The sequence below is a fragment of the Humulus lupulus genome, chromosome 3, assembly GCF_963169125.1.
Source record: "Humulus lupulus chromosome 3, drHumLupu1.1, whole genome shotgun sequence".
Classification (NCBI taxonomy): domain Eukaryota; kingdom Viridiplantae; phylum Streptophyta; class Magnoliopsida; order Rosales; family Cannabaceae; genus Humulus; species Humulus lupulus.
Window position 1 is genome coordinate 64,310,687 of NC_084795.1, and position 24,051 is coordinate 64,334,737.

The 24,051-nt window shown below is 33.3% G+C and overlaps 1 protein-coding gene and 1 non-coding gene across 2 annotated transcripts; both read right to left on the reverse strand.

Moving 5' to 3' along the window:
• Window positions 1-3,914: 3,914 nt before the first annotated feature.
• On the reverse strand, window positions 3,915-4,021 carry LOC133827856 (small nucleolar RNA R71). The gene has a single exon (XR_009890506.1). It is a non-coding gene; the product is annotated as a small nucleolar RNA R71 (small nucleolar RNA).
• Window positions 4,022-23,682: 19,661 nt separating this feature from the next.
• On the reverse strand, window positions 23,683-24,051 carry LOC133824257 (uncharacterized). The gene has a single exon (XM_062257126.1). The coding sequence runs from the start codon at window positions 24,049-24,051 to the stop codon at window positions 23,683-23,685; it is 369 nt and encodes a 122-aa protein (XP_062113110.1).

The following is a 24,051-nucleotide window of genomic DNA, read 5'->3' on the forward strand; positions in this document are numbered from 1 at the left end:
GCCTCATTAATATGCTCGATGGGAAGACGTTCTACTTCCCCATCCTCTCGATCCTTCAAATAAAAAGAGGAAGAAGGGTTCAAGCTCAACCCAGGGGCAAACCCTCAGGGTTAGGCAATAAAACAATATTAGACATGTCTAATTGGTCTCCAACCCTCTTAGAACAGGATCCAAATGTTCTAGTCTCTTTTAATAACCCCCAGAACAACTTTATCACCTGGTCAGGGGTAGATTTTAAGGTTCATAGAGACGATAGTCAGTTGGCCAAATCTCAAACAATGTATAGCATTAATAATGTATGGGAAGGCTAAGAGTTTCAATATGGCTCGAATGATTGGCGAGACCTCTCTGAGTTATCCCCCACGTTACAAGATAAGGAATTAATCCCAACTGAGGTGCCCACTCAAGTTATCGAGATACCCTCAGATGACTTAGAAATTTCTTGGACTTCAAGTTCTTCCAGTTAGGTCACCCCACTTGCTAACTTTCAGTGATCAATTCTAACATGTTTATCCTTTTTTTTTTGTAGGCGACATGGATTCTAACTTGGACAACATCCTCGGGATGCACCCCAAGGCTCGTGGTATAAAGTGACACTGCGTGTCCTCGAAGAAGGATGTGCCTCTGATAACAAAATAGAGTTATTTTACCATATTTTATATGCTAATTGTTGATTAGTTCTTGTGTTTTTAATTGATTTGTTAAGTTTTTAAGTAATTTTGAATTTATTAGGTTTATTTTGATTTTACATATTTTTTGTGTGTTTTTATAGTTATTTTATTGTAAAATGTTGTAGTTAATTGTTTGAATTATTGTTGTTTAATTTTAGGTAAAAAAATGTTGTATTATTGAACTTAAATGTTAAATATAAATTAAATTATAATTAATATTTTCAAAGAATTAACTATATTTATTTTATAGTTGAAAATGTTTTATTATGATTTATTTTATGTTTATTTTGTAGGGAATTATGTTGTATCTTTTTTGTGTTTTAAAAATAAAGAGAAAGAAAGGAAAATGACATTTTTGAGAAAGGAAAACAATTACCTTCAAGCCTCCATCAGATGCCAGCAACCCAACGCTCTAGGCCCAACCCGAGGCCCACGAAGCAGCAGCTGCCCAGCCCATCTTCTCTTTCTTCAGCCGCTTGAGCCGCACCAGACCACGGGCCTGCCTTCCAGCTGCCCCATCCCAGGTCCACCTGGCCCCCTGTGCACTTCCTCGGCCCAGCTTCCTCTCCAGCCATCCTAGGCCCGCCTGGCGTCCTGCTTAGCTCCCCAGCCGTACACCACCCCAAGCCCAACCCGCCTGAACCACGACCTAGCTATTGCCACAGCCGCATGCCCAGCCACCAACAACCATCTTGAGCCCACAATGTACTTTTGTCCCCAATTTCCAAAAATGCCAACTTTTTACCCAATTTTTCCACATATTTCACAACAAAAATAATCATTACACCCTATAATTTACCTCTACATGCCATATTTACTTTGTTTAATTAATTTAAGTTGATTATTTTAATACTCCCATTTTGGCTATTAATATGGAATTTCAAGACTATTTTAGGGTGCTTAATTTTTGGTCACCATCTTCTTTTCTACCATTTTCTCTTCCATTTTGGGGTTTTTCAAGACCATTTTCAAGTATGTAGTTTGTTTATTTTGTAATTTCTATTCTAGTTATGTGCTTCTAATCTTTTTCATAAGATTATTAAGATCATGATGAAGTAACTTGTAACTAGATAATATTTATGTTGTATGTTGATTTCCCTTGTAATGCAACAAAATTTATGGATTTTTCTTCTTCATATATGTCTTTCATCTTTAATATCTCATATTTTTTATTGTTAGATAATATTGCACTTTCTTTTTTATTTTTGCAAAACATAATATTCTTTGTGTAAAATGTGTCATTAAATTGTACACATCCAATGCTTAGAACAAAATTATTATGTTTTGCCTTATAAATAATGTTATTTGAATTTTTGTTGTTTCATTAGGTTGATTCACATTAAATACTTTGAAATTATACTTTTTTGAAAAGTGAAGAAAAATCCTTTCTTTTAAAAATAATTTGTGCTTAAAATTATAAATCTATTTAGAAATGATAGTTTGACTTTTTTTAACTATCACTAAAATTTGGGAATCAATATACTAATAATTATTATTAAACTTACATTTTGTGGATTCTAGTATCTTAATAATCTTTCCTTTTAACACTTATTTTCAAAATTATTATTGGTTTATTTGTATTCTCTTAAATAGCTTTATTTTAAATCTTTTATTTTATGTACATGACATTAAATCTCATCAATCTTTGGAGCTAGGTTAGAATTTATTAATTTTGGTTTAAAATAGTTTTCTTTTTTATTTTAGACACCTTCTTTGGGTTCGATCTCGTGCTTACACGAGCACTATATTTCATGTACGATTCGTGCGCTTGCGAGTTATAAATTTTTAAAACATACCTGTTTTGGGTCCATCAAGTTTTTGGCGCCGTTGCCGGGGAGTTGCAAGAAAGGAAACAAAATTTATCTCAAGGTTAGTGAATTCTTCTACTAGTTATTTAATTTTTGTGCCTTAAGAAAAAAAAACTATATATACAAAAATATAAAAAATATATATATTTATATAAAAACTATAAAGAAAAAAGATAAAAAGAAAATTTGGGATGGTTCTACCACCCATATAAAAAAAAGCTTACTCATATATTTATATTTATTGTTTTTTTTAGTTGACGACACTTGTGCCTCCTATCAATCTATCTTTTTAATTTTTATAGGTTATGGCACTTGTGCCTCCTAATTTTGTTGTAATTTTTATTCCTTGTATTTCTTTGTTAGTTGACAGCACTTGTGCCTCCTAACCTTTGTTGTAACTTTCTTTATTTATCTTGTTGTAGTTTTTATTTTTGCAAGTTACTAGTTGATGACAATTTTGCCTCCTAGTCTTTTATCTTATGTTTTAGTTGATGGAACTTGTGACTCCTAATTTTTACCTTATTTTTGTTATAGTTGATGGCATGCTATGCCTCCCTATTCTTGCCTAATTTTTATAGTCTTATTTAATTTTACCTTATTTTTCTTTGTCTTTTATCATAATAGTGTGTAATTGTGAAAAAAAAATACTTGAAAAAAAAAGAGAAACCTAAATCTTGTCCTTTCACCATAAGGAATTTTTGCTTAAAGGAAATTTGAACAAAATTCCCAATCCGCCTCTACTAATTAACCTCGGGGAGTTGTTAATAGTGTGCGAGTAAGTGGAATCAAATAGGCCTGGGGACAAGTGAACCATAAAAATTATATTGTTGTGAAATCTCTAAAAAAATTCTAAGTATGCTCTGTGGTTGCGGTTTTTACTGATCTTCCACATCAGAAATTTTTTTATTTGAGATTATCTCTGTTGCTTTGTGAAAATTGTATGCATCATTGAGAATGTAACTCTAAAAATCGATTAGTAAAAAGACGTTTATCTTTGTTTCTAATTGAAAGTGTTAGTAAAAATTTGAGCATCATGGAACCAATTGCTAATCCTGTTGATGAAAATGTTGTGCCTAAAAAAACTTTGCTTGAATATTTTGCACCTATTTCATCTAATACTCCTTCATGTATTGTTCTTCCAACAACTTCTGCTACCCATTTTGAGCTTAAACCATCAATCATTCAATTGTTGCCATCTTTTTATGGGTTAGATAGAGAGGATCCTTACATGCATGTCAAAGATTTCTTAGAAATTTGCTCAACATTTAAATTTCAAAAAATTTCTGATGAGTCAGTCAAACTAAGATTGTTCCCTTTTTAATTAAAAGAAAAATCAAAAGCTTGGTTAAATTCCCTTCCCACGGGGTCTATAACTACATAGGATCAACTTTATAATAAAATTTTGCTGAAATTTTTTCCCATGTCTAAAACTGATAGTCTAAGGAGAGAAATCTCCGAGTTTTTTCAAAAAGATAATGAAGAGTTTTATGAATGTTTTGAAAGATTTAAAGATTTATTATTAAAATGTCCTCATCATTGTTTTGAAAAATGGAGACTTGTAAAATATTTTTATGATGGTTTGACTCCCTCTAATCATCAAATGATTCAATCTATGCATACCAGAAATTATTTAAAATTTCAAGGACAAGAGGCTTGGGATGCCCTTGAAGATTTATCTGTCAATTCACAACAATGGAATAATTTTAATCATAGGTATAGGTCAACTAATTCACCAAAAATAGGAGGAAGGTATGAAGTAAAAGATGAATTAGACTTAAGAACATCCTTAGACAAGTTAGCGTGAAAAGTAGAATCTTTAGCCATAAGCCAAACTATAAATTCTCCAATACAACCAAGAAAAGATGTTTGTTCTATATGTTCTAGTCCTTGCCATAATACCCAATCATGTCCTTCCTACCAAGAAGCCTTTTCTGAGGAGGCCAATGCTCTCCATGCTTATGGGAAACCAAATGATAGCCCATTTTCATCCACCTACAATCCAAATTGGAGAAACCATCCAAACTTTTCATGGAGACAAAACCAACCTCAAATGAATCAAGGGCACCAATACAACACGCAAAACCAAACTCATGCCCCACAAAATCAACCATATCCTCAACAAATGACACCTTCCTTAGAAGATACTTTACAACAATTTATGCAATCCACTCAAAAAATCTTACAAAATCAGTCTCAATCAATTACCAAACCCGAGACACAAGTAGGACAACTCGCCACTGCTTTAGCTGATAGAGAAAAAGGAACATTCCCTAGTCAACCTATCCCTAATCCAAAAGGTCAATATGACAAAGGAAAGTCTAGTCATAATGGAGAAGTAAAATTAATTTCAACTCTTAGGTTCGAAAAGAACATTGTCAAACTCGATTACATATCCGAGGTTGAAAAAGAAAAAGAAAAGGGTCAACCTTCTAGTTCTAATGGCAATGACTCTTCAAACAAGGAAACTCCAATCCATCCTTTCATTCCAAAAGCCCCATTCCCACAAAGATTACTTCCAATTAAAAAAGGCAGCCAATATAATGACATCTTAGAAGTTTTTAAACAAGTTAGTATCAATATCCCTTTCTTAGATGCCATTAAACAAATTCCGGCCTACTCTAAATTTTTAAAGGATCTTTGTACTATTAAAAGAAACACTATTGTTCCTAAAAAGACATTTTTAACTGAACAAGATAGTTCCATTATTCAATATAAGAGTCTCATTAAATATAAAGATCCTGGGTGTCCCACAATTTCATGCATTATTGGTGATCATTTTATTCACAAGCCTTTACTTGATTTGGGTGCTAGTGTGAATTTATTGCCTTATTCTATTTATAAGCAACTTGGTCTTGGTGAACTAAAACCTACTTCTATAACTCTTCAATTAGCCGATTGTTCTGTGAAAATTCGTAGAGGCATTATAAAGGATGTTTTGATCAAAGTTGATAAATTTTATTTTTCTGTTGATTTCATTGGTCTTGATACTCAACCTGTGGAAAATGTGCATGCTCAAATTCCTATCATTTTAGGTAGACCATTCTTAGCTACATCTAATGCAATCATTAACTGTCGTATTTGTATTTTGAAATTATCTTTTGGAAATATGACTGTTAAATTGAATGTTTTTAATATTGCTAAATTTGTTGAGTGTGAGGACGTGCATGAAGTTAACATGATAGATAGTATTTGTGAAAATGATGGAAATGACCTACTTGACTTTTGTGAAAAATACTTTGGTATGAACTTGCATGTTGATGATTCTAATGATGATGTGAATTCTTTGTTAGAGTCTATACCCTTAGATGAAACCAAAGTTGAACCTTTTTCACCCTTAGATCATGTTCAATCAATTTCCGAGTCTCCAAAGTTAGACCTTAAACCTTTGCCAGAAAATTTAAAATATGATTTTCTAGGAGAGTCTTAAACCTTACCTATTATCATAGCATCCGCCTTAGATAAAGAACAAGAAGATAAATTGTTAGATGTCCTTAGAAAACATAAAGAAGCTATAGGTTGGACCATTGGAGACATTAAAGGAATTAGCCCATCCATATGTATGCATAGAATCCATCTAGAAGAGAATGCTAAAACCTCTCGGGAATGTCAAAGAAGGCTAAATCCAAATATGAAAGAAATAGTTAGAAAAGAGGTCAAAAAATATCAGACATAGGTATTATTTACCCTATTTCTGATTGTCAATGGGTTAGTCCAGTTCAAGTTGTGCCTAAGAAGTCTGGGATCACAGTTGTTGAAAACGAGAAAAATGAATTAATCCCTACTAGAGTAGAAATGGGGTGGAGAGTATGCATAGACTATAGAAAGCTGAATAATGTTACCAGAAAAGACCATTTTCCATTACCCTTTATTGATCAAATGCTTGAACGTTTAGCTGACCATGCATATTATTGCTTTCTTGATGGGTATTCGGGATATAACCAAATCCCCATTGCCCCAGAAGATTAAGAAAAGACTACATTTACATGCCCTTTCGAGACTTTTGCCTATCGTCGCATGCCTTTTGGGTTATGCAATGCACCTGCGACTTTTCAAATGTGTATGATTTCAATTTCTTTTGACATGGTTGAAAGATTTCTTGAAGTGTTTATGGATGATTTTTTTGTATTTGGTTCTTGCTTTGATGAATGTTTGCACCATCTTTCACTTGTTTTAATTCGTTGCAAAGAGAAAAACCTTGTGCTTAACTGGGAAAAATGCCATTTTATGGTTAAAAAAGGAATTGTTTTAGGTCATGTAATCTCATCTGAGAGAATAGAAGTTGATAAAACTAAAATTGATCTTATTTCAAAACTTCCCCCACCTAAAATTGTGAAAGAAATTAGATCATTCCTAGGCCATTCCAGTTTCTATACACGATTTATAAAAGACTTTATCAAAATTTCTCGGCCTTTATGACATTTGCTTGGAAAAGAAAATGCTTTTGTCTTTAATAATGATTGCCATGTTGCCTTTGAAAAATTTGTTGACTACTGCACCTATTATTCGACCCCCTGATTGGAAAATACCTTTTGAAATAACGTGTGATGCTTCTGATTATGCTATAGGTGCTGTCTTAGGACAAAGACTTGAAAAAATACCTCATGTAATTTTAATGCTAGCAAAACTTTAAATAATGCTCAATTAAATTATTCTATAGCCGAAAAAGAATTGCTTGCTGTGTTTTTGCATTGGAGAAATTTAGATCTTATTTGTTAGAGTCTAAAATTATTGTTTATTATGATCATGCTGCATTAAAATATCTCTTATCGAAAAAAGATGCTAAGTCTCGTTTGATCCGTTGGATCTTGATTTTACAAGAATTCGACTTAGAAATACGTGATAAAAAGGGATCTGAAAATGTTGTTCGTGATCATTTATCTAGACTATTTGTTGAAACTATAAATGATTCCACTCCTATCACTGAAACTTTTCCTGATGAATAATTGATGCATGTTTCTTCCTTGCCTTGGTATGCTGATATAGTTAATTATTTGGTCACTACAGAAATACCATCTCATTGGTCTAAGCATGATAAATCTAAATTTTATTCTGAGGTGAAAATTTTTATTTGGGTTGATCCTTTCTTATTTGAATACTGCCCTAATCAAATAATTAGAACATGCATTCCAAATTGTGATCAATCTAAAATCATATCTTTTTGTCACGATCATGCATGTAGAGGGCATTTTAGTGGTAAGAAAACAACTGCTAAAGTTTTACAATGTGGTTTTTATTGGCCTACAATCTTTCATGATACATATGTTTATTGTAAAGCTTGTGAACGTTGCCAAAAATTAGGAAGTTTAACTAAAAGAAACATGATGCTTTTAAATCCTATTCTTATTATTCACATATTTGATGTTTGAGGCATTGATTTTATGGGACCATTTCCTAACTCTTTTGGTAATCTTTATATTCTGGTTGGAGTTGATTATATGTTTAAATGGGTTGAAGCTATTGCATGCCACACTAATGACCATAAAGTTGTGCTTCGGTTTTTGAAATAAAATATATTTTCCCGTTTTGGTTCACCACGCGTTATCATTAGTGATAACGGTACACACTTTTGTAATAAGTAATTTAAACATTTGATGAAACAATATGGCATTACGCATAAAGTCTCAACACCATATGACCCACAAACTAGTGGTCAAGTTGAAGTGTCTAATAGGGAAGTTAAGCACATTTTAGAAAAAACTGTGAATCCAACTAGGAAAGATTGGTCCTTAAGACTCACTGATGCATTATGGGCGTATTGTACCGCGTACAAAACGCCCATTGACATGTCACCGTACAAACTTGTGTATGGGAAGGCGTGCCACTTACCTGTTGAGTTAGAACATAGAGCCTTTTGGGCTATTAAGCAATTGAACTTTTCTTTAGACAAGGCAGGCGAGAAACAAAAACTTCAACTAAATGAACTAGACGAAATTAGGAATGATGCATAAAACTATTCAAAAAATTATAAGGATCGTATGAAATTTTACCAAGATAAAAATATTTTGAGAAAAGATTTTTCTCCATGTCAGAAAGTCCTTTTATACAACTCTCGTTTGCATTTATTCCCGGGAAAGTTATGCTCTAGGTGGTCCAGTCCTTATATTGTTCGAGTCGTTTTTCCACATGGGGCAATCGAAATTGAAAATCCTAACAATGGTAATATTTTTAAAGTTAATGGTAAAAAATTAAAACCATTTTTAGAATTAAAAACCAATAAAGTGGGTGAGATCCTCCTTGAGGACCCTGTTTACCATGCTCTTTGATTCCTATTTGATCTTGATAACTTGTGTTTTATTTGTTTTGTTTGTTTTATGTGTGATTTAATTTTTGTTTGTTGTATCTTCTACTCTCTTAGCGATGCACCATATCGAGGTACGACAATTCTAAACTCTAAACTCTTGTCAATTTTAATTTATATTTATATTTTGACACATTGAGGACAATGCTTAAATTAAGTTTGGGGGTAGTGAGTTTAATGGTTGTTTACCATTCATTATGTTAAATATGAGGGTCGAATTGTGTTAAGTTTATTTTTTAAAAAATATATATATTGTTGTCTTGTTATCTTGTTAAAAAAAATCAAAATTTTTCATTTTTCTTAAAATGCCAAAAATAAAAAATAAAAAATAAAAACAAAAAAAAAATTTGGTGATATTTTTCATTTTCAATGATAAAAATCTTGATTGAGTTTGAATTTAATTCTCTTCAAAATATGAATAATTTTTAAGCTTTGTTTTCAATTTTTGGGTCAATTTTGCTTGTAACCAAAATTACATTTTTCATAATAAGAACATTTTTACTTCTTATAAGTTTAAATGAAAAATAATTTTTGAAAACATCTTTAAGAAAAAAAAAAGCAAAATTGACAATTTAATTAATTACATAAGCTTAACTTTTATTCATAATAATTTTTCAGAATTATTTTCATTGTGCAATTTTTGAGAAAATCATTTTTATAGCACCAATAAAACAAAATTGTGTGTTTTACATTTTGGTTTGCTTGAGGACTAGCAAAACTTTAAGTTTGGGGGTGTGATAACTCTACAAAATAGAGTTATTTTACCATATTTTATGTGCTAATTGTTACTTAGTTCTTGAGTTTTTAATTGACTTGTTAAGTTCTTAAGTAATTTTGAATTTATTGAGTTTATTTTGATTTTACATAATTTTTTGTATGTTTTTATAGTTATTTTATTGTAAAATGTTGTAGCTAATTATTTGAATTATTGTTGTTTAATTTTAGGTAAAAAATGTTGTATTATTGAACTTAAATGTTAAATATAAATTAAGTTATAATTAATATTTTCAATGAATTAACTTGATTTATTTTATAGTTGAAAATATTTTATTATGATTTATTTTATGTTTATTTTGTAGGGAATTATGTTGTATCTTTTTTTGTGTTTGAAAAATAAAGAGAAAGAAAGGAAAATGACATTTTTGAGAAAGGAAAACAATTACCTTCAAGCCTCCCTTAGCTGCCAGCAAACCAACGCTCCATGCCCAACCCGAGGCCCACGAAGCAGCAGTTGCCCAGCCCAACTTCTCTTCCTTCAGCCGCTTGAGCCACACTAGACCAAGGGCCTGCCTTCCAGCTGCCCCATCCCAGGCCTGCCTGGCCCCCTATGCACTTCCTCAGCCCAACACGCCAGGCTCAACTTCCTTTCCAGCCATTCCAGGCCCGCCTGGCCTCCTGCTCATCTCCCCAGCCGTACACCACCCAAGGCCCAACCCGCCTGAACCACGGCCCAGCTACTTCCATAGCCGCTTGCCCAGCCACCAACAACCATCTTGAACCCACAATGTACTTTTGTCCCCTATGTCCAAAAATGCCAACTTTTTACCCAATTTTTCCACATACTTCACCACAAAAATCATTATTACATCCTATAATTTACCTTTACATGGCATATTTACTTTGTTTAATTAATTTAATCAATTTAATTAATTTAAGTTGATTATTTTAATGCTCTCATTTTGGCTATAAATATGGAATTTCAAGACCATTTTAGGGTGCTTAATTTTTGTTACCATATTCTTTTCTACCATTTTCTCTTCCATTTTGGGGTTTTCAAGCGTATTTTCAAGTATGTAGTTTATTTATTTTGTAATTTCTATTCTAGTTATGTGCTTCTAATATTTTTCATAAGATTATTAAGATCATGATGAAGCAACTTCTAACTAGATAATATTTATGTTGTATGTTGATTTCCCTTGTAATGCAACAAATTTTATGGATTTTTCTTCTTCATATATGTCTTTCATCTTTAATATCTCATATTTTGGATTGTTAGATAATATTGCACTTTGTTTTTCATTTTTGCAAAACATAATATTCTTTGTGTAAGATGTGTTATTAAATTGTACACATCCAATGCTTAGAACAAAAATATTATGTTTTGCCTTATAAATAATGTTATTTGATGTTTTGTTGTTTCATTATGTTGATTCACATTAAATACTTTGAAATTATACTATTTTGAAAAGTGAAGAAAAATCCTATCTTTTTAGAAATAATTTGTCCTTAAAATTATAAATCTATTCGGAAAATGATAGTTTGACTTATTTTATAACTATCACTAAACTTGGGAATCAATATACTAATATGTATTATTAAACTTACATTTTGTGGATTCTAGTATCTTAAGAATCTTTCCTTTTAACACTTATTTTCAAAATTATTATTGGTTTATTTGTATTATCTTAAATAGCTTTATTTTAAATCTTTTATTTTATGTTCATGACATTAAATCTCATAAATCTTTGGAGCTAGGTTAGAATGTATTAATTTTGGCTTAAAATAGTTTTCTTTTTTATTTTAGACAACTCCTTTGGGTTCGATCTCGTGCTTACACGAACACTATATTTCATATACGATTTGTGCGCTTGTGAGTTATAAATTTTAAAACATACCCGTTTTGGGTCCATTAGCCTAATTCCCCCAAGATCTCGAAAACAGTTCCTTCCTCGGAACTAGTTATTCCTCCAGCTCCAAAATCTAAGACCCTTTCCTTCAAAAGTTAAAGACTCCCCCACCTCCCCATCCTCCTCCCAGTAAGATCCCCTCTAAGGATAAAAGGAAGAAAGTTGCTGACCTTGGCACAACGAGGCCAACCGGTGCCCCCCAGGTGGTCTGCAAGTTTTTAGGCTCGACTCATGAGCGAGAATTCCTCATAGGTAATGAGGCTGGTGCCTTGGGAATCGACCTCTTTTCTGAGCTACTCTCCTATGCGGGTCAATCTTGCAGCATCCTTGACACTCCGGTATTGAGGTTTTTGAAGGGTGACAATGCCACGACCATTCCCGACCAGAGCCTCGAGCTCGAGTTCTCAGTGAGTGATCTTACCTCTTAACTATTTCATTAACTTGTCATGTTGTCTTTCTAACTCGTTGTTTTTATTTCAAGCCTTACTTGGTTTCTTGTACCAAGGGTCTCTCTTGTCACCCAAAGTGGTGATAAGTGAGAGGTTCACCTTCGAGCCTAAAGCAGCCCAAATCAGGGCCGAAGATGCTCTAAAGGAAGCCCACGACAAGCTAGCAGATTCCAAGGCTGAGGTTGGTCGTCTGAAGACCGACCTTAATGCCTGTAAAGCTTAACTTGACAACTGTTTATACAACTGTTTCGTCCCTTATTTCATATAAATAATTAAGGTAGTAGGGGCCAACACAATTTATAGCTTGTACGGCCAAGCTATTTTTTTTTATCTTAAGGTATAATTATTTTCCTAATCGTAGTTTTATGTTTTTAACATTCTGTCTTGAAATTTGTATGCACATTGTGTACTTCTTGATCGCAAAAATATAATATGCAAGTATACGTAATCGATTCAAGTAATATATGTAGTAAATAAAGTATCATTCCCACAAGGACTATCAACCAAATACCAATAAATGCTTTTAAGTTTCTATTTGGCTGTTGAAAATAAAGTGATTTTTAAACTAAGACTTAAAATTAAAATAAGCTTTGCAGAAATAAAAATTGATTCAATAATTAAAACCTAGGGTGTTAACTTCATTAACTTTTAATTCTATTAATTTTATTAATTAGTTCTAAATTTTTTTCTTCCTATTCTAATAGCAGGTTAACATAAATCGATTCCTATTCTTTTTCAAGATATAAGATCTCAACCTATATGCAAGTTTTCTACATCTTTGTGATGAACTTAAACATATAGCAGGCATTAAGCATAGAAACCTTATTAATATACAAGCCATACAGGTACTTACTCTTTGTTCGCCCTCAAACAAAGGACTCAAAACAAATCTAGACTCTAACAACAAAGACAACATCGGACAACAAACATAACATGAATTATACCAACAACACTTATGCCTCAAAATCATGAATGCTAATCATATAATTCTCAAAAAAAACTACTCAACAGTTTATGCAATCCAGAATTTCGATCAAAACACTCCATCAACACACTTTAGTCTACTAGCTTTTTGGATCACCAAGTCATGATCATCAAATAAACGTATTTGAAATCAATTATGCTAGCCAAATTCTTTCCAATCAATCCATTCAAACCAAATAATTCCATAAGCTCACTTGCTATTTTCCACAAATATAAATCATGATATGCATAAGAATTAATAGGACTTGTATAAACTTGTAATGATGTCTTAGGTACAGGTAGATGAGAAAGTAATTTTTGAGCTCACTCTACTATAAGCATATGACCAAAAATCACCGGCTTTACTCCCATAATAAATATAATCCCATAATCATAATCCTCTTTCTTGATTTTTTTAGAGAGATATAAAATATTTTTTTCATTTTTTTCTTTTCTTTTGCAAATGATAACTACACTCCCCAAAACTTAATTCTTTTATATATTCATATTGGGAGTGTAGTTTTTATTGAACTCTTTTTTTTCAATATATACTCTCTCTAATCTTTTACAGTTTTCATTTTCTAACCACACTATATTCACAAATAACCCTCAGTCGCACATCAATCCCCATAACTTTTTTCAATCATGTGCTTAGAGTATATTAGGGACGGATATATAACAAAGTTTCAAGTATTAGGCTTAAATGGTGGCTTAGAACAAAAAGATACAATGTTAGGCTCAACAGGGTTATCAATTAATTTCAGGTCGGCAAGAAAAGCTCAAATGGTCCAAATGATAGCCTAAATCATATTTGTAAGCATATATGATATATTATTTCACCTCGAATAACAAGTAAGCAAGTTCTAGAATTGCAGAAAATAATTTCCACTTTCCATTCATCAATCCACCAACCAATTCCAGCAAGCATAATCAATATCAAAAACATCAATTTAAACATGATGACAAGATATTCATCAAATGTTGCCTAAATTAAAATGGACTAAGGGAGTGTTCAATCAAGCACACATATTTTTTTCTTGAGATTTCAATTTTGTTGGATTATACGCATAACATTCACTTTGTTCTCATTGACACTTTTTTTCAACCATCGTTTATGTTGGTACTAGACACACACTAAAACAAAACTCTACACCAAAAACTAACACCAACTAGAAAAACAAACACATCAAAACAACACAAACAAAACCAACGAAAAAAATAAGCTCCCTCCCCCAAACTTAAGCTAAACATGGTCCCCAATGTTTAAAAATAAGTAAAGAAAGGAAACTTACCTGGTACGAATCATTTCAAAAAGGTGGCAGATCTGGGAAAGGATGCCAAGGGGGTGGATAAGGAAAATAATGTCTGTCCTCCTCCTGATTTGACCACCAGTAAACCAACTCATTTTGTCTGTCTGCCTGAGCTCGATGATAATCATGAAGCTCCCCCAAATAATTATGAGTGTGTTGGTTTTTCTAGATGATGTAATACAATTTGGCCAATTGCGGATTCGGTGGAGTCTCATGTGCCAAAAATTGAGGATGTGCTCCTTTCCTCTCCTCTTCAGCTGCCCTTGACTCTTCTGGTTGAGCATTGGCATGGACGGGTGCATCTCCTTCTTCTTCAACTCTCATAGGGCAGGGTTGTGGTGCAGGTAGCTCCAAAGATGGGTCATTGAATTTAAACACAGAAGCTCGAGAAATGGGCCCCATTGCTTTCCTATAAATATAACTAGGATACTTAGGCACCTCCCACACCTCACATAAATCAATAATCATCGATCCATGCCCCAAACTGGTAGTGGTAGTCATTCAGAATAAATCACGGATACTAGTTCGGATAACTCGTCCAATATCTATAGAGAATCCTGTCATGATAGCATAGACAAGATGTAAAACGCCCTTAACTAGTACATAATAAAACATTCACATTTTCAATGGTTTATAATAGAAAGCCACTTATTATAAAGGTTTCAGTGGGGTCTCGCTTAAAACATGCAAATTGGGCCCAAAAGTTAAAAAATTAAAATATCAGTTTTACGCAAAGTTCTAAAACAAACAAAAGTTTAAGTCCCACTGACAATTTTAAGAAAATCCCAATAAACATAACATTATTAAAAATTGGCGTTTAAAGTTGATCGTTTCTCCTCCATAGGATGCCCCACGCCATACACACCTGGACGAAAGAACTCCCCACATCACCACGCGTGCCACAGAGAAACCTATTTGCTACTTGGAAGGGAAAGTAATAGGGTGAGCTAAAAGCCCAGTAAGGAAGTACAAACAGCAATCAAGTAAGATACAACAAATTACAAACACTATCATTCATCTTTATACATCATAGCATCATCATAAAATTGGCATCAATATCATATACATAAACATATTCACGTCAACTTAATGCCACCATCATATCATAAACATCATAACAAAATCATAATCATCACCAAACATCATAGCATAATCATAATCATTACCAAACATCATAACATAATCATAAACAATTCCTTGTGAACATGGCCCGCTAACTTGTCCATGCCACCCTTTGAGGTAAACAGGAATCTCTGGTCCTTGAATAACCTCGGCGCATCCGCCCTTGGAGTTACGACTTTATATCCTTAGTAACTCGGGTTACGTCTTCATATTCTTAGCAACCCACTTTGATGTGCCGCGTTCATCACGCCAACATCCATTACATAAAACTCGGTTACGTCTTCATATCCTTAGTAACCTCTTTATTTGACGTGTCGCGTTCATCACGCTAACATTCATTCATATCATAAGACATTCATACAAGCCAACATATCATCACATTATAGCATTCATAATTCATAACATTTTCATTCACACAACAGTCTTACCATTCATAGCATAAACAATCATAAATTCTATCTAACTTCCTTACCTCAGGTCCAAGCTAAGTAAAACCATAACTTCTCAACGAGCCTATACCATAATCAAAACGACATTCCTTAGCTTCACATAATTACTATTTTGCCCTCCCATATAACTCATGTGTGCATGGGCCATGCACACATGGTAGGAGTTACACACAACATACAAATATGCTTAATTACACATAAAGTCATAAAAGAATAATGCTCATTCTACCTATATTGCATGCATGATCTTTCTATAAATGTGGTGTTTAAAACGATAATTCCATACGTCTTACTTCCATTGTTTTAAAAATAATAGACTTGTAGCATGTTTTGTTTACTATTGTTTATCTTCTTAAAGTTACTAGGTTGATTAAATCTCCCAAGACATTCTTTTTATTTCATAAAAACAATTTTATTTAGCCATTAAAAATATATAAAAGACCTATTTATTATTTTTAAATTAAAAAGAAAAGCAAATGTTTGGAAATTATTTATAAAAAAAAAAAAAAAATACCTATGATTATCATGTCTCCTTAGAAAATAACAATTTATTTTAAGTTAATATAATTACATAATTTGATGTGAAAAATAATAATAATTTTAAGTGTGGGAAAAATATATTTTGCTTGAATTATTTTTAATACTTAATTTTATGTAACATAAATTCATATGTGAAAAGTAAATAACTATTTTAAACTAAAGTTTCAGCCATTATTTAAAAATCACAAGTGAATTAAATCCAACATTTTTCTTAATCAAATTAAAAAAAATCATAACTTGTAAAATAACCACTCATATTATATAAAAAAAAAATACCACTTTTAAATTTTACCATAGTTTAGGATATTAATTTATTTCAAAATACCAATCAAATTCCTTTTATTGAAACACACTTTATATTTTTAAACAAAATTCCAACAATCAAATTTATCATTAAAATCACCATCCTTATTTTTAAAAAAAAACTCATATTTTCTCAAAAATATAAAAAAAAAAATCTGAAGGTTTTTATTTACACAAGACATCATTTGAAGGCATAATTAAATTTCCCATTAAATTTCTTAAAACATCAAAACACTTGCAAAAAAATTTTAAGCACTCAAAACATTATTCTCACCATAAATAACATCATTTTTGCACAAAAAAAACAGCAAGCACATTTAATCATAAAATTCATTCTTTTCATTATATTCATTCTTTTCAAGCACATGATCATGCTTATTTATGTACAATATTCCAACACAAACCCTAGCATGCTTCTAACCTCTTTAACCATTTTAATCACACCATGAGCATACAATAATTCATCAATCACCTTGAAACTTATTCATAAGTCATGAACAAATAACCGCCCTTGATCTTGTGTTAAATATACTCTCAATATATTATTACCATGCAATTATTCCAAAAAACAAAACCATCATAACTTCATACAAGATCTTGCCACAACCTATCATGATATCTAAGAATAAATTGACATTAAACATAAAAAATAACCATCATGCTTTTGAATATCACCTTTAGGCTGAAATCCCCATAACCAAAACAATCAAATCCTTTCATGTTATTTTTAAAAGAGATATTCATCATCATTTTTTATAGCTCACAATTTAAAACCTTTGTATATTTTCACATAGAGTCTTTAAGCCAAAACATACCCATCATCAAATCATAGAAGATCTTTAAACAATATATCATCAACACCACATTTCAATAAGATTAATCATCTAATATATCAAAGGAGAACAAAACAATGAATCACCATTCTCAAACAATATTCTCCAAACCACAAGAAACCAAAGATAAAAACAATAACCATAAGAAAAAAAGGTTCCCATTACCTCTCTTTCTAGAACTCAAGGACAATAGTCACAATCACCCAAACTATGGCCACCACTTGTTCAAGCCTAGGGTTTCGAAACCCACATGAAGAAAAGAAAAAAAATGATCTTAGATTCAAGAAGAGGTTGAAATTAACATCACTATGAACCCAAATACTTACCCTAGGGATTTCGAACACTAGCCTCCAATCCTTGCAACAAAATCCAAACCTATCATCACCATCATTTTGCCTTGCTTAGAATCAAGATGTAGAGGAGACAAAATATAATGCTATGAACCTTAACCCATACCTTAGGATCCCTAGCCTTGGCCTCTTCTTTCTTCTCCTTCTCTTCTCCTTCACGTTCTTCTTCTCCACCTCTCTCTCTAGAACTCATGAGCTCTCCCTCTCCCTTCTCTCTAAGCACACGGCAGCCACCATGCCAAATGAGCCTTCAATCCCTTTCTTATTTTCTATTTAAATGCCTCAATCATCAAAACCTAGCTAAGGAAAATGTAATTATCATTTTCCTTTATTTTCCCTAAACCAAAATATAATTCAATTAAAAACTATACTCAGCCAATCAATCCATTTTATAATTGACAGCACACTAATTCCTCTCTTGTCTTCCTTGGCTGTCCATGGCTAATAAAGGAAATAATGCTATTCTCGTAACTCTAGGGTGCTGAGGCTTGGGACTAGTTTTGACCCGTTTCTGTTACGTTTTAGGAAAAATGATATTCATAGAAAATGTAGATAATTTCATTAGCTTTCTAACGGTACCAGTTGTGTCTAAATTTGATATCCACATCCCATATTATACTCGTTTTACTGAGGCTGGGTCTAAGGTTACGGGAATTCAAAAAATGACAACTCTATCCTTTCTCACCATTTGTTTCCCAATATTTTTCTTGTGTGAACACAAGCCTCTTTATTTCCCTTTCTTTTTATTTTCTTTTTAAATCCCTTAATTAAATAAAAATAAATAAACCAATAAAAGGAAATTAATGTGTAGAAAACTATTGCATGCACACCATGCAACCATGCACATGCACATACTCAATCACCGGGGTGTATCACTACCTACCATGCACATTAGTGCATTCAACCAAATCTCACATAATCACACAAAAATGCTACCAACAATTCTAACAATTAAATAAAATAACAAATCATTAAATACAACAAACAAAAATTAAATAAAAATAAACAATATTTAAATAAAACAATTCACCACACTTAACACTTAAATAAAATAAAACACGAAAATTTTAATAACTGAAAAAAAATTGGCGCACTACACAAACAGACACCGATCAATTCCCACTTAAGATAAATGAGTGTTAGGCATAAGCCTCGCACTCACAAAGAGTTTCCAAGCCTTCGCCACCTTATTCATTCGAAGCCATGTGAAATGCTTCGGTTGGCCATCTTGCAATACGAAACTAGCACCTGGAATTCCTAATGTTTCAGCCACTTCAACCCAATCAATCTCAGTATGATAAGCTAGTTGATAATATTCATCGTCCTCTTCTGACAACATCGGTAATCGATATAACGTATCAATATTATCAATATGACATTGCACCAAAACCCATCGCACAAAGATCTTTCTATTCGCCGCGCCTAGGAAATTAGCATAAAATTCATAGACCATGGAACAATTGGCCTTGGGCATTTTATGGTCTACAAAACTTTGCCAATTGTGACGTTGAATTTCAGCCTGAATAATGTCATAAGTTTCTTGAGGATAAGGTTCATCTTGATAAGGTTCTTGACTTACTTGACGTTGAGACAACCTTTGATAATGATCAAAGGCATCCTTACTAATGAAATGAGTCGGGTTAAATTCTTGAGGAGGGGGTGGTGGGGCTGGCTATGTTTGTGGTGGTTGGGTGCGGAAAGTGGAAGGGTGATTGGAACTTTTAGAAGATGCAGCCCTAGCAGGTTGTTTTCGTGGTCCCATAATCACACAATGCACAAAATACTAGAACAAAAATTCTGCGGCACTTTCGCTAATTTATCTTACTTCCTCAACGTAATAACACCCCAATAATCCCAACTCAAAGACACAATATATACTAAAAATGTATTCCACAATTCCAATTCAATCTCTTGTCACATAATTATTTCAATAAAAAACTTCAAGAACATTAAAAAGGAAAAACTTATGTGCCTTTGAGTAGTTGAGATTGCCCACTCTTCAAATACTCTTCCAATCTTCAATGTCACAAATATAACAATTTAGGGTTTGATTAAAAGAAAAAAGGAAGGAAATATGGTTCTAGGAAGTGGTGGGTTCGGTTTTATGGCTGTGTTAAGAAGAAGAAGAAGAAGAATGTAAAAATTAGAGAGATTCTGGAAAAAAATTGTGTTGGAAGGAAGAAAAAATTCGAAATGTGAGATGTGGGTTGAAATTTTTTCTTAACTAGTTTTCCCTTTTCTTACTAAGGTGCGCCACGACCTAGCACTAGCAAGTCGCGACCCACCTTTTTTTTCAATTTCTAGTTCGCAAGCACCACGACCAAGCAAAATCAAGTCGCGGCTCGCCTCTACTACAAGACCCAGTATGCTCTCTTACTTGTCTTTGGGCAGCGACTTATATGCTCAAGTCGCAGCCTGCCTCCTCCTTAATTTTTCCTTCCTCTCAGACTTAGTTTAAAGCCGCGACTTACAAGCTCACTTCGCGACTTTACCTCTAGACTAATTTGAAAATTACCTTTTCACGATTTTTAGGGTATTTACATATATTTTACTAAAAAAAAATAAAATAAAAAATAATAAATAAATCTTCACAAATTCAAAACGAAATTAAATAAAATTGTTCAACTAATTAAGAATTAAAACAAAAAAAAACTAAAATAAATTATAGGAATGTCTCCTATAGCACTGTCGTTAACATCATTTAGTCGGACGTTGAATACCTAATTCAAAGGGATTCCAAAAGCAACACAGACTTGCATTTTTCCACCATTCCTTCCAAATAGTTCTTTAGTCTCTCACCATTCACCTTAAAGTGTCATGTCTTCTCACTATGAATTTGCACCGCTCCATACGACAATGAGACAACAACTATGAATAGTCCCGACCATCTCGACTTTAATTTTCCTGGAAAAATCTTCAATCAAGAATTAAATAATAGCACACTATCTCCCGGTTGGAAGTTCTTCCTAATTATCCTTTTATCATGAAATGCTTTAGACTTTTCTTTATAATTCTTCGCAGTCTTATAGGCTTCATTTCGAAATTCATCAAGCTCATTCAACTCCAGAAGTCTCTTCTGTCCCGCTATAAAGAGATCAACATTCAACTTTTTTACTGCCCAATAAGCTCGGTGCTCAAGCTCTACCAGTAAATGACATGCCTTTCGAAACACCAATCGATATGGTGACATACTAATCGGAGTCTTGAAGGTTGTGCGATATGCCCACAATGAATCATCAAGCTTTTTCGACCAATCCTTCCTTGATGTGTTTACAGTCTTCTCCAAAATGATTTTAATCTCCTAGTTTGACATTTTTGCTTGACCATTAGCAAGAGGATGATAGAACAAGGCTTTTCGATGATGAACTCCATAACAAGCGCATAGAGCTGTGAATGACTTGTTGCAGAAATGACTTCCTCTGTCACTAATAGTTGCTCTTAGAGTATCGAATCGAGAAAAAATATTTGTATGAAGGAGTTTAAGTACCTCCTTACCATTGCAAGTAGGAGTTGCTACAACTTCCACCCATTTAGAAACATAATCTACTACCAGCAAAATGTACTTGTTATTATAAGATGACGGGAAAGGTCCCATAAAATCTATTCCCCATACATCAAACAACTGAACTTCCAGAATTCCAATCATCGACATTTGATCTCTTCTTGATATGTTACTTGTCTGTTGGCAATGATCACAACTCTTAATAAAGGCACTAGCATCTTTAAATAACATAGGCCAATAAAACCCACATTGCAAAACTTTTGTTGATATCCTTGTTCCTCCAAAGTGACCGCTACAATGTAAAGTATGGCAATGAGTAAGAATGGAAATCATCTCCTCTTCCGGGACATATCTTCTAATTACTTGATCAGCACAATGACGAAAAACAATGGGCTTATCCCAATAATAATGCTTGACTTCCGAATAGAACTTTTTGAGTTGTTGCCTTGACATGTCCATAGGCAAAACTTTAGCTACCAAATAATTGACATAATCTGCAAACCAATGTAGCTTTTCTTCATTTTCAATGGAAAATAATTGTTCACCTGGAAAGTTTTCATCAATTTGTTCCTCTTTCTCATTATGCTATTCTCTTTTTTCCAATCTAGACAAATGTTCTGCAACTAGATTTTCTGTCACATTTTTAACACGAATTCTCATATCAAACTCTTGCAATAGTAGGACCCATCGAATCAAGTGGGGTTTAGCGTCCTTCTTGGTAATAAGGTACTTGATAGTGGAATGATCTATATAAACAATTACCTTATTACCAATTAAATATGGCCTAATTTTGTCGAATGCAAAGACAATTGCAAGTAATTCCTTCTCAGAAGTTGCATAATTTAATTGAGCATCATTCAAGGTTCGACTAGCATAATAACTCGTTCAGAATATTTTCAACTCGCTGTCCCAGAACTACTCATACTGCATAATCACTCGCATCGCACACTAATTCAGAAGAAAGTTCCTAATTCGGTGATACAATAATCGGAGCAGACACCAATTTCTCCTTCAACCTGTTAAATGTCCTTAAACATTCAGAATCAAAATCAAACACCACACCATTCATAAGTAAAGTATACAAGGGCTTTGAAATCTTTGAAAAGTCCTTTATAAACCTCCTGTAAAATCCAGCATGGCCCAAAAACTATGAACCCCCTTAACAGATACCGGTGGAGGTAAGTTTCTATTGTAGATATCTTGGCCCTGTCTACCTCAATACCATGGCGTGAAATCTTATGGCCCAAAACTATTCCTTTTGTCACCATAAAGTGACATTTCTCTAAGTTTAATATTAAATTCGACTCTTCACATCTTTTCAAAACCCTCTCCAAATTAGCTAAAAATCCATAAAAAAAGGTCCCAAAGATTGAAAAATCATCAATAAAGATCTCTATACCTTTTCCACCCAAGACATCATACATCTCTGAAAGGATGCTGGAGCATTACATAACCCAAATGGCATTCTCTAAAATGCAAATGTTCCATAAGGGCACGTGAAGGTAGTCTTTTCTTGATCCTCCGGCGCTATGGGAATTTGATGGGATCCCGAATACCCATCCAAAAAATAGTAATAAGGATGGCCTGCCAATTTGTCCAACATTTGATCTACAAAGGGCAAGGGGAAATGGTCTTTCTTGGTTGCCTTATTTAGTTTTTGGTAGTCTATACAAATTCTCCACCTCGTCACCGTACGAGTTGGAATCAGTTCATTATTATCATTCTTAACCACCGTCATGCCTCCCTTCTTCAGGACTACCTAAACAGGACTAACCCATGCACTGTCAGATATTGGGTAAATTACCCCTACATCCAACCATTTAAGAATTTCATTCCCTACCACCTCTTTCATTGAAGGATTGAGCCTCCTTTGAGCATCGATACTAGGCTTACTATCATCATCCATTAATATACGGTGCATCACCGTTGAAGGGCTTATAACCTTGATGTCTGCTAGAGTTCACCCAATTGCTAGCTTGTGAGCCCTAAACACCCTAAGTAGCTTCTCTTCTTCAACCAGAGATAATGAAGCTGAAATAATAACTAGGAGAGTGTCATTCTTACCCAAATAAGCATACTTAAGATGATCCGGTAAAGTCTTTAACTCAAGAGCTGGTGGCTTCTCTATAGATGGGAGAGGTCTCTCATGCACTTCCCCAATTCCTCATATGTCTTTTTATAAATTTGCCCCGATGATTTCAACCACTTAACATATTCACTGGCTTCAGTACCATCACACTCTTCAGGACTTGTGACCACACTCAACTCAAGTGGATCCTTAATAGACTTGACCCATTTACCTTGTTCCTCCAATACGCTAACACTAAAACATCTGTCACTAACTGAAGGATATTTCAAGGCTTTAAAAACATTAAAATCTACCTCATCACCTTGTACTATGAGCCTTAACTCACCCATCTAGACATCTATCAAAGCTTGCCCCGTAGCTAAAAATGGTCATCCCAATATAATAGGCACGTCCTCATCTTCCTCCATATCTAATACAATGAAATCCACTGGGAAAATGAACTTATCTACCTTTACAAGAACGTCCTCTATAATACCTCGAGGATGTGTTAATGAACGGTCAACCAGTTGAAGAGTAACAGTAGTAGGTTTAGCTTCCCCTAAACCAAGTCCTTTTAATATGGGTAGCGACATTAAATTAATGCTTGAACCCAGATCACATAAAGCCCTCTCACAATAAAAGTTCCCAATGGTGTAAGGTATAGTGAAACTACCCGAATCTCTTAACTTTTGAAGAAGTTTCTTTTGAATAATTGCACTACACTCTTCTGTTAATGCCACAGTTTCATAATCCTCCAT